Genomic DNA, 12620 nt, shown 5'->3' on the forward strand with positions numbered 1-12620 from the left:
GGAAGAGAAACTGGTTGGGACATTGCCTAAGAAGAGATTGTATCATGAGGGACGTCCTAGAGGGTATGGTGGCGGGAAAGAGAGGGAGGGGGCGAAGGAGACTACAATTAATGGATGATATTAAAACAGAAAGATCATACGCGAAGACGAAAAGTTTAGCGGAGGACCGTGGAGCATGGAAGCTTCTCAGCTGCGGCAAGTGACCTGCCAATAAAGGCAGAATACCTATGATGATGATGATGTCAGTATGTAGTATTATGTTTCTGTAAAGATATTAGATGCCACACGATTCCGTAACTACTATGTGACCATCAGAAGAGTTAAACAAAATGGTAGAGATATGCATCACCTTTGAGTAGCGCTAGTTTGTTTTTGTTTATTTCTTAATGTGAGAATGTGTAGCTACATGAATTTGGAACTGAATCACGGGCAGTCGCACGCATTTCTGGTAAGTTTCAAACTTACATTAACTTGTAAGATGGACAAGCAAAGATGTGGAAGACATCACACATTGTCAAGACCTGCTTCTTCAGATATGGTGTTGGAATAGCTTACTCATCCACTACAAAAGTAATTGCAGAAGTTAAAGATGACTTACAGGTACACTTTGATGGCTATGTAAATCTAATAATATATCTTTTATGCATTTTTTTTTTCTAATGTATACGTATTTTTGGGCTCTCCAGTTTTCTTGACTGAAATGTATTTATTTTCTTGTTTCGGTTTCGGTTTAGTTGTGCTTTTCTATCTTAAAAGTCGTCACTTTCTATGCAGTCTGAGTCGTTTGACTATTGCTATTGAAGTATTATATTGAATTTTATTTTAGGACGACAGACAAGGAAGAGGAAGAGGAGAAAAAGAAAAAAGATAAAAAGGAGAGGAAGGACAAAGAAAGGAAGAAACCGAAAAAGGAAGAAGATGAAGATGAGGGAGAATGGGAGACTGTCAAAGGAGGAGTGGCAATTCCGTCTGTAAGTATTTTCTTTCTTTTAACTAGTTTATCGCAGGTATGCTTAATTTTGTTGATCTGTTGTACTAAATGTTCAGTCAGTCAACCCTGAAACCCATTCTTTCTAGGTCTACACAGCACTGCAATATTTTTATACAACTACCAAAGGCGTCTGAGAAGACTTTCGGACAGACCATATCTAGGGGGCTCCCATCCCTCTTTAGCGTAGAGGTTGGAGAAGCAAAACTAAAGCTATATTGGACGCAAAATGTCTACTTCATACTTAATCCTTCAGGTTTGAAAATAACAAACCACTGGCAACAAGATCAGATTAGTACTCCGATGTTCCTTTCCTGGTAAAAAGCTATCGCGATGGTGTCTTGTTTCAGTGCAGAATACAATTTGACTATAAGAGCTGTAGCTACAGTGCAGTACTTCTATCCAAAATTAGAAAAGTATGTCGGCCAGTAGTAGTCTCCTTTCTACAGGATCAGCTAAACTTGACCCTTTTACCCCAGTTTCATTCAAAGAAACCTGGTGAAACTTTTTGAGTGGAGGCGAAGAGAAGGGTTTCCTTTATGTAGTCTGCCTTTTTTGTTTCTATATTCAGTAGTAAAATAAACGTTTCATGTGTTGTAATAATAGTCGAGTAATTGACCATTCTGTGTTGCAGTGCTTGCGACTTACGATCTGTGTGCACTATCTTTACTCTTGCCAATTATTTATTCGTCGTTTTATTCATTGCATGGCACTTTTTCTGTCTTCTTTTTGGTGCTAGCGAGTGATAGTTTCAGTGTGTGACCTTCACGCACATTCAGTGACTAGTCTGTGCTTTTGTCGTTCCTGTGACTTTGTTTCTTCCACGACCAGTGACGGGTGCAAAAAACCTTTGTCATCGAGGCACCCTCCCCAACCCTTTTACCATTCCATTCCATTCGAGTAATTTAGCATTGATTTCTCAATTCCATATCAACGGGCTGCGATGTATCAGTAGTAGAGCATTCACCTCTGGTGCATGGGGTCCCTGGTTCGATCACAGCTCCTGCCAAGTGAACTTTGTGCTGGACGAACACCGTATGCGTGGGTTTCCTCGGGGTTCTCCCGTTTCCTCCCACTTTCTTTATTCCACCATTTCATTCATTTCTCATCATCACTGTCTCCTTTAGTCTAGCCGGCATAACCGTAGGACATAAAACTGAGATTTCATTTCATTTCATTTCAATTCTATATCAGAAGACAACTGAATGTCATAACTATCCTCAACAATTCCTCGTTTCTCTCCCATGAGAAAATCTCAACACAGGCGATGTTTTCTGCGGTCTTGGTACAGATACAAATTGTGTGTCTAAACCTCGGCAGGTCTTCAGTTGGTTTCCACCTCTAGTAAATTTACTAATCAGTTTCCAAACAGTAGAGTCACTAAGGGCACTGTCTCTTCAAAAATCCTTTAATTGACAATGAATATAGAAAGCTCATGAACATATGAATATAGAGTCCACATGAAAACAAGATGTTGCTCCTCTACAATCAGATCCGTCATTACATAGCAGTCTCAAAATATATATATTGGATGTTTTGATATTTTATAACTATGGAAAATGAGATATGAACTAAGATAATCATTATAGAGATTTTTGGTAGAAATGTTTATGTATGGCAATAGGTATAAAATTTCGGCTGCCACATTTGTAATCGTGCTTTTCCGTAGTTGACTGGTTTAGATCTTTATGCCAGTGTCTGATATTTTAGATCTGATTTTACCAAAGACAAACACACATTAAATTGTGCTGTATTAAAAATATTGAAATATTAATTTAAAAAAAAAAAAAAAAAAAAAAAAAGAAGAAGAAGAAAAAGAGAAAGAGAAAATAGAGAAATTTCAAAATAACTTTCAAATAAAACTGCTGGCAAATTTAATTCAAAAATTAAGGACAAAACATTATCACTGTCACTACAATTTTAATTAAATTACTCTATATTTGTTTTACAGTAAGCAAGAAAAAGCCACATTTTTGTGTTTCTTGTGTTGTTCTACAAAAAACACATTCTATGTAATGAAAACTATACTCGGAGCAAATAACAGTGACACTCGTAGCGTCACTGTTTACTATTAGGAATTACCGTGACACACTGACATGTTTGTCTTTTATGAATTGGATGATAAATTATATTCAGTGTTAGTTATGTTACATATGAAAAATTTAGAGTATGTAGATGTCATTTCCGAATGTTAAATTAGAAAATATTGATGTATTTCTTAGATTCTATTAAACTGGCCAGTTTTGAATATTTTTAATCCATATATATAAAAATAAAAGTGACTACGTTTGTGACTTCATATTTCCTGAATCATTGGATCGATCTCGATCAAATTTTCAACATAGATGAAGTTCGAATCTGGAATGGTTTTTATCGTTTCACTTTGACGGTGCAAATTAGTGAAGGGAAAGATATTTAAAAGTGATCGGAAATGACTGATATTAGTGTCAAATCCATAATTTTCGGGGTCGCTGTGACGAACACTGACACTTTATGCCAATTGTTGTTGAAGCCTGCCCTCATTCAGTATTTATTAACTGAATAACTAAAATAATACAAGAACTTTCATTGGATGACTGAAAGTAAGCAATGATCTCTTAAACCAAAAGAAAGTAAAATAACAATTACTTCCAATGGGAAAAATTAGTTAAATTATAACATAAGCATGTCGGGCCTAAGTCACTATTCAATAGTATTTTTCTGTTCCTCAAATATCCCCCCTAAAATGACTTATATTATTTATTATATTCTCCCTATGTTATCTCCTATTTGCATCCATTAACTCAGACACTCCCTGCCCTACCCTAGACACCATCCGACCAGGGACCTTAGTCGTACGATTAATAGCAAATATAATTACAGGTCATCTCTTTCTAACATTATTAGGTAACACTGGCCCTTCCTTATCACTCTCCATGCTTTCACTATTAATAATTGGACAAATTACTCTACTAATACTAGAGTCCGCCGTCGCAGTAATTCAATCCTATGTATTTGTAGTTCTAGTCACATTATACTCAAGAGAAGTTACTTATGTCAGCACCACAAAATCACCCCTATCACCTAGTTGACCAAAGCCCCTGGCCACTTACTGGGGCTTTAGGGGCTTTAATTACAACTACAGGTTTCACTAAATGATTCCATCAATATGATCCCTCCTTATTCTTCCTTGGCATACTAATTACAATACTAACTATAATTCAATGATGACGAGGCATGACCCGAGAAGGAACGTATCAGGGATTACACACTATCAAGTAACATTAGGTCTTCGATGAGGTATAATCTTATTTATTATTTCCGAAGTATTCTTCTTTATTTCATTCTTTTGAGCATTCTTCTATAGTAGACTAGCACCAACAGTAGAAATTGGATCATTCTGGCCTCCTACAGGAATTCTCATTCAAACCCATACACATCCCTCTCCTTAATACTACAATCCTACTAGCCTCAGGAGTCACTGTAACATGGGCTTTGTTGGCCTAAAAACAAGATACTAAACAAAACTCTAATAAACAAAATACTAGCGTACTCAGCTATAAGAATAAGAGCAAATCCTCCTGCTCTATATTCAATATTAAATCCTGAAACAAGTTCTGACTCGCCTTCAGCAAAATCAAAAGGAGTTCGATTAGTCTCTGCTAAACAAGAAGCAAATCATACTAACGCTAAAAGAAATATAATGCACAAAAATCATAATTCCTCCTGATAATAACCGAAACTTAACAATCTATATCTCTCAGCTAAAAATACAAAACATAAAATCAAAGCTAAACTAACTTCATAAGAAATAGTCTGTGCAACCGCCCGCAACCCTCCTAACAAAGAATATGAAGAATTAGAAGATCAATCAGCAATCATTACAGTATATACACCCATTCTAGTATATATATATATAAAAACACTTTAAGGAAAAAGTCAGTATAATACTTAAATAGGGGGTTCTTAACCACACTAATAAACATAAAAATAAACTATAAACGGAGGCTAAATAATAAGGATAATAATTAGATATAGTAGGAAAAACTTGCTCCTTAGTAAACAACTTAATTGCATCTGCAAAAGGATGTGGTAAATCACAAATCCCTACTTTATTCGGACCTCGCCGGATCTGAATATATCCTAAAACCCTTCGCTCCAATAGAGTTAAAAATGCAACTCCAATTAAAACACAAATAATCAAAATTAAATAAATAATACTTATAATGTAATCATAATACACTATTACCTGGACTTACTACATCCATTATTAGATCCTAAAGCACTTATCTGCCAAAGCAATTATTAATTATTTTTATTCCTTAATAATAAATATTATTAGTACTTGGTCCTTTCGTACTAAAGTACTACTTCAAATTAAGGGATAGAAACCGATCTGGCTCACGCCGATCTGAACTCAGATCATGTAAGATTTTAAAGATCGAACAGACCTATATACTAAGCTTCTGTACCTAGATAAAATCTTAATCCAACATCGAGGCCGCAATCTGTTTTGTTGATATGAACTCTCAAGAAAAAATTACGCTGTTATCCCCGAGGTAACTTAGTCTAGCAATCATTAATAAAGGATCATAAAAATACTCAAAAGTAATCATCATAAAAAGAGTTTATTTAACTTCTCGTCACCTCAACGCAATACTTAAAAAACAAATATATTCATTCTCAGCTGCAAAAATTACTACTAAAATATAAAGATCTACAGGGTCTTATCGTCCTCTTCAAGCATTTAAGCCTTTTCACTTAAAAGTAAAATTCAACATCACAAATAAAGACAGTCTTCCACTCGTCCAATCTTTCATACAAGCTCACAATTAAAGGATTAATAGTTACGCTACCGCGGCCGTTTAAACTCTGGACAGGTCAGACCCTATATTGTAAGAAAAGGACATGTTTTTGATAAACGTTAAACTCAAAATCAACTCATTTGCTAAAATTGTAATGATTGTGAATATAGTTCTGTATTTGCCTATTAATAAAAGGGAAACATGTCGTGATAATTCCTAGTAATAAGCAGTCTCGCTAATAGGTGTCGTTGCCAACGCTGCGTGAAGCCAATAGATGTTGCTAATATGCAGGCAGTTCGCCGATTCAAGACTATTGTGACGATTTAATTACAACTTAAAACCAAATCAATCTAACTATTTTAAAATACGATAAAGGTAACTGTATTCAGATTTGAGCATTAATGTTTGTGTATTTGTGTAATATATCGTGTGGATTTAGCTACAACTTAAATTATATTGTTTCAGTTTAATTACTGAACGTTGGTATTTGAAAATGGATTCCTATTCATACTGAACATGAATGTGCTTTGCTCTTTATTATTAGGACAAGGACAAGAGCCATAACCATATTTAGATTTGAGAAAATAGTTGTGTAACCGCATGTTGGTTGTTGTGCAAACTAAAAACAAATGTTAAATGTAAACAATTAAGAGCTTTAATTTACGTGGGCTCTCCAGAAAGTCCCAGACGTTTTGGCCTGTCGCGGCAATGGGCGGGGCTAGAGTCGCAATCTTGGTGTCAGAACTTTGCCACACTAGTACGCATCCAACTGCGGTAGCGTGAGGATTGTGACACACTTAGTGTGTTTTCTGTGACGTGTTACGATGTACGCTACAATAGAAAATCCCGCCTCTTGTGAGGTGTTCTGTGATTAGATTTTTGTTGGCAAAAAAAAAAAAAAAATCTAATTTAAAATCAGTCGCCAACTATGTGAAGTGTACAGACATGTAATAATGAGTGTTTTTTTCACAACACACGTCCACACACGGCCAACGTATCCGAGAGCTTTGGTTTTGGACGGGAGGTGTTCGATCACCCACCATACAGCGCGGATTTGGCGCCTAGCGAGTACCACCTCTTCTCAGCGATGAAGACATTGCTCGCTACACAAGGCTTTGATACTGACGCCGAACAGTATGCCGGTGTAAGCCAATGGTTGAAATCGCAAGTGGCAGATTTCTACCGCGACGGTATTGAAAAACTTGTGCCATAGTATAAGTGCCTTAATTTGCATGGCGATTATGTGGAAAAATAGCTTAAGAGTGTACTTTTTAAATGTATATAATATCATTTGTTCATTCTGTTACTTTTTTTTAAAAAAATCAAAACGTCTGTTACTTTCTGGACAGCCCTCGTAATTAAGCACAATTTTAACCTATAGTGTACAACGAGCCAAAGGTTCGAGCACAATTGCTAGTTATAGTAAGGGGTAGGTAACAACGTGTCCGTGGGTGTTAGAGTTCATACATCGATGTATTTCTTAATCATTTATCTTCATTAATCATTCATCTCCGTTAGCGTACTGTGTATAAATATGGAACGTAATACTGAAAGGGTTAATTTTGTATAATTACAGTAACACCTAAATACTTACAATCGAAGCCATGTATTAATATATTATTAAATAATTACATAGATAAGAGTTCTAATAATGTAGTACTATGTTTACAGGAAAAGCCAAAAATGTTTGCGAAGGATGCTGAAATTGATATCCCTGTGGTGATTAAGAAGTTGAATGAGATCATGGCTGCTCGAGGAAAGAAAAGAACTGACCGACGAGAACAGATTGAACTTCTTCATGAGCTCCAAGCGATATCTGAACAGCATCATTTAGGTCCAGCAGTAACAATCAAAATTAAATTCGCCATCATTTCATCTATTTTTGATTATAATCCAAAAGTATCAGATGCAATGAAACCGGAGTTTTGGGAGAAGTAAGTAAAGAATATTATACTGAAATATATTAAAACTTTTTTTCTTTAGATTATTGAATCAATACAGCAGAGAATTGATACATAATTGAATGTTTTGTGCAATTTTTTTCCTTTTTACTTTCGAACAACGAAAGGAAAGAAAGTATAGTGATCGTGACAAAAGTCGCATTCGAAATTCAACAAATTTACACGTTTTATAGCCCGTACATACCGGAAAAGTTATCTTTCGACATTGTCAGTCTGTCCGTCCGTTTGTCCTTATGTACATTCACCTATTGGTCAGTGTATCGAGATCAAATTTTAAACTTTAGGTTTTTGTGTGATTTTCCATGGGGGTTCGAATTTTCTTCCTATCCCTACAATTAAGGGTAGTTTACTGAAACCTGAAAATTAAAACTTGGCGATTTTCTCAAAAACGACTCTAACGATTTTGTTCATATTTCATAAATTTTCAATAACAAACTTATCCTGTGTCTGGGGAAAATCCATATGTCTGGGAAAATTCGAGAAGGGGTAGTTTACTCTTGAGGGGAAGGTTTTTCAGATGGTAGTCTCAAAATGACTCAGGTGATTTTGTTCATATTTTATTAAGAAACATTTCATTAATGACTTGTCAATATGACATAACTCGTTTGTCTTGAAAAAATGTACGAGGGGTAATTCATTCTTGGGAGTGACTTTTTTGGACGATTTTCTTAAAAACGACTCAGGTGATTTTTGTTCATATTTCATAAATAAATATTTTTTAATAACTCTATAATGTTGCTTAAATTATTCCTTGCGAATATATTTACAGTTGGTGTGAATTTCTTTTCAGACTACTTTCTCGTAAATGACTCAGGCAATTTTGATCATATTTCATAAACAAATAAATATTTCATTAATATTTCTATAATGTTGCATAAATAGCTTCCATGAGAGTATCTACAAGGGGTAGTTTACTCTTGGAATGGATTTTTTTTGACAGTTTTGTGAAATACGACTTACGCGTTTTTATATATAAATATTTTATCAATAATCCTAACATATTGTATGTCATTTTCTTATGGAAAAATCTACAAAAGGTAGTGGCTTGAGTTTTCGTAGAGCGAAATTTGCCGAAAACTCCTTATAATTTTTTTTTTTGTGTTTCTGAAGAATATGTTACATTAATAACTGCAGCACAAAAGATTTATTTTAAGAAATTGGAACAAGAAAGGACCCATATTTTTACTAGTTTTTCTCTGCGCTCCGATAATTTAGCTGTCGGACGTCGAGAGCTTAGTATCTAGATATAATAATGTATCTATTGTTCCCATTGTCGTGGGGAAAGTTCTGCAATTTACTTTTCATTTTAAGTAGTGAAAAAGGAATGAGTATATTTTCGTATCCTTAGTATTGTACTTATTTTAGACGTTTGTTTCATTCTTATAATAGAACCAGCAACAGTTCAGGTCGTATTGATGTTCTATCATGTGTAATGAATGTGTTTAGTGCGAGAAATGATGTAACCGATTCACTATCGATTCTAAATGATAATTCTTCAACAAGAATAACAGGTGTATTGTGTTTTGTTTCTGAAATTCTAAGAGAAGAGTAAATCGACTCAATCCTCCCCACTAATCCAGTTATATAGCTTTTATTGCACGTTTTGTGTTTGCAAACAAGAAGTAAAGATGCTCGGAAAATAAATTCAAACTTACGAAACAGCATGTTATGTACAGAAGGAATTTGATAGTAGTGACATGATTATTAAGGGCTTTGAAGTCACGTACGAAAATAAAGTTTAAAGTAGATGTGAATATGATTTCAGCATATCAATATAACTTATTGAAATTTAAGAGCACTAATAAAAGGAAGATATCCGAACAGAGTAAGCTGTCATTCGGTTATCATTCAACAATACAGAACATGTTACCTTGAAAAGGTGAAGTTAATTAGTGCTATTGTATATTAATGAGTGCCTTGTTGCTATTGAATAGTGTCCCGTTTACGAGCTTTAGTATTGATTTATTGATCAGTGTTCCTAGAGTGGAATCTGAGGTACTCGAGTTGGCATCCATAATAAGTAAGTACTCCCACTAGAGAACGAACGTGGGATTCGCGTCAGCCACTTGACCCCAATGTAGCCTAAGTAGCTTCAATTATATATAGCTTTATCATAAGTTTAATTTGTCTTCCCGTATTCTAATTATATAATTAAAGTACTTCAACTTGTGGCGAGATGTCTTGAATTAATTCCTATATGGAGTGCTTTGTTTTCATTTCTCGCAAGATTTTCAAATGTGCATACGATTGTTATTTCTGGTTACGATATTCGTAAATCCATTCATTTTTGGATCAATTCCAATATATTTCAATATATGTATTCAATATATTGCAATATATTTCAATCAAAAATTTTCTTGTAGGCCTTATATTTTGTGAACTACATATAGTGTAGCTACACCCAAACTATCAGTTAACTCAGTATGATGTGCTTATTCCGTAGAAAATACAAAAACTCGATTTAGGGACCGTTCAAAAATTTTGTGACCCCTGATCCAATTGACACAAAAGATACAATATATTTCAACAAAAAATTTTCTTGTAGGTTTTATATATGGAGAACTACATGTAGTGTAGCCAAACCCAAACTATCAGTAAACTCAGTATGATGTGCTTCTTCCGTAGAAAGTTTGAAAACTCAATTTAGGGACCGTTCAAAAATTTTGTGGCCCCTGATCCAAAAACTAATTATTGGCCAAGATCGCAGTCTTTTGATCCATTTTTAGTTTTTCTAAAATACTTGTTCAATAACGATGATGATTCAACAATTATAAGAATAATCAAATACAATATAATTCTTCTATATTTCGAACTACGAAAGTAAATTTAATAGCGAGCTCCCTCGTGGCTAAGCGGTTAGCGTACGCGCCTCTGGCGCGGGAGACCCGGGTTCGATTCCCGGCGGGAGCTCATGTGGTTCGAATTCCACGTTAATCAGTAGGTCCACGTCTCATATAGCCTCGCTGCTGAAAGGGACGCTAAACTAAAATCAACTCAACTAAATTTAATAGCATATCCATAATAAAGATAACAAACGTCGTGTATTTAATGTTTCGTCCCCGAGATGTCTCGTCGTTTTTCCGGATCTTGTCATGTTCCTGTTACATCCCAGTTTTATTCTTCAAAGCTACACATCCTTTTTTCACTTGTTACACTTTATAGAACTTGATATTTAAAAGAAGTAAGGACTTGTTGTCCACCACAATCTTATACATGCTTGAGAAGTGGCTAAGGAATCCTGCAAGAAAGTGAGCTCTCTTATCACTTACAAGGGACATATGCGAACCATGACAGCTAGATATTTATGAAAATTGGTACTCTGACTAATTGTGTATCACTAATCGTGGTGGTAGTCACTCGGTGCGGAAATTCCTTGTTTACTCGCTATGTATAATTCATATATCAAACAGTGATCGGGTGAGGCTGTGCCGTTATACCCCCAAAACGCCGGGAAAAGGCAGAAAATGAAAAATTATGCAGATAACGTGATACCTACAGAAGGGGATATGTGACGAAGAACACAGCAGTAGTTACACAAGCAGTGTTGCGATCCCAACACAAACTTCTAGTTTTTCAAATAGAACAAATACCATTTTATGGCATTAAAACAATTGGCATAAAACGTGAAAGAAAATAAGCAAAATGTGAGTTATCAGTGTTGCCAGATAAGGGATATATGAAGCTGTAAAGTTGAGAAATTATTGGGTCCGTACAGAGAAACGAACAAATATACAACAACAACAAGACTTCAGAAGGAACAAATGTACAGTAGGGAGTAAACTACAACATGCACAGCATCCAGTGACTAACGGGCTTGATACAGGATTCACCCAAAAAGGGCATGTTAGAGCAGCCGTAGAAAGAAGCCCTATGTGACATAATGCGGAAATGTAAACAGCAAGTCTTCCTGTAGCGCAGCAATTCCAATGGCGTTTGTGTGGAAACAATATCTCGAACCGTTCCCAAGAGCTATAAAACTAAGTGTCTTGGGACTGCAACATTGCATAAAATCCTGCATGCCTTCCAAACCACAGAAACGACGGCGTAGCGCCTCAAAAGAGTACAGAAAAAGTGTGGCACGAAAGGTAACAAATCTGTGGCAAGAAAGTACGTCAGAATCGATTCGCAAAGATTAATGATCTGTGATAAGTATCAGTCGAGGAAACGTTAGCATGTGAGACAACGATGAAGATAAAACACACTGCATTTAGGTTACCAGTAATATACAGGCACAAAATATTTTAACAATATATATAACAGAAAAGCCATTGTTAGTATGGCAATATACGTACAATTCTCGTCCTAGCCGCACACTCAATATGACATCAAACCCATTAGTCACTGGATGCTGTGCATGCCGTGGTTTAGTCCCTACTGTGCATTTGTTCCAATTTTGTTGCTGAACACATGTTCGTAGCCTCATCCCTTATTTTTGCAACACTGGTAACCCACATTTTGCTTATTTTCTTTCATGTTTTATGCTGTGGTTTACTCCCTACTGTGCATTTGTTCCAATCTTATTGCTGTACATTTGTTCGTTTCATTGTACGGACCCCATAATTTCTTAACTTTAGAGCCTCATCCCTTATTTTGCGACACTGGTAACCCACATTTTGCTTATTTTCTTTCATGTTTTATGCCAATTGTTTTAATGCCATAAAATGGTATTTGTTCTATTTGAAAAACTAGAAGTTTGTGTTGGGATGGCAACACTGCTTGTGTAACACTACTGCCGTGTTCTTGGTCACATGTTTCCTTCCCGTAGGTATCAGGTTATCTGCATACATTTTTCATTTTCTGCCTTTTTCCGGCGTTTTTGGGGTAAACTCGGCACAGCCTCAGCCGATCACTGTTTGTATATGTATTATACGTAGCGGGTAAACGAAT

At 35.5% G+C, this 12620-nt stretch overlaps 2 protein-coding genes across 3 annotated transcripts in view; both read left to right on the forward strand.

Moving 5' to 3' along the window:
* Positions 1-12620, forward strand: part of LOC145675263 (acidic mammalian chitinase-like) — a 354567-nt gene that overhangs the window by 46156 nt on the left and 295791 nt on the right. The window lies entirely within an intron of this gene.
* eIF3c (eukaryotic translation initiation factor 3 subunit c) overlaps positions 1-12620 on the forward strand; it is a 64400-nt gene that overhangs the window by 23697 nt on the left and 28083 nt on the right. For both annotated transcript variants that reach the window (XM_081745630.1, XM_081745634.1), the window contains exons 8-9: positions 827-971; positions 7444-7706. In XM_081745630.1, coding sequence (XP_081601756.1) covers positions 827-971; positions 7444-7706 — 408 coding nt within the window. The remainder of the gene's footprint in view (positions 1-826; positions 972-7443; positions 7707-12620) is intronic.

Source organism: Thermobia domestica, chromosome 2 (assembly GCF_964235325.1).
Source record: "Thermobia domestica chromosome 2, izTheDome1.hap1.1, whole genome shotgun sequence".
In the NCBI taxonomy this organism is placed as follows: Eukaryota; Metazoa; Arthropoda; class Insecta; order Zygentoma; family Lepismatidae; genus Thermobia; species Thermobia domestica.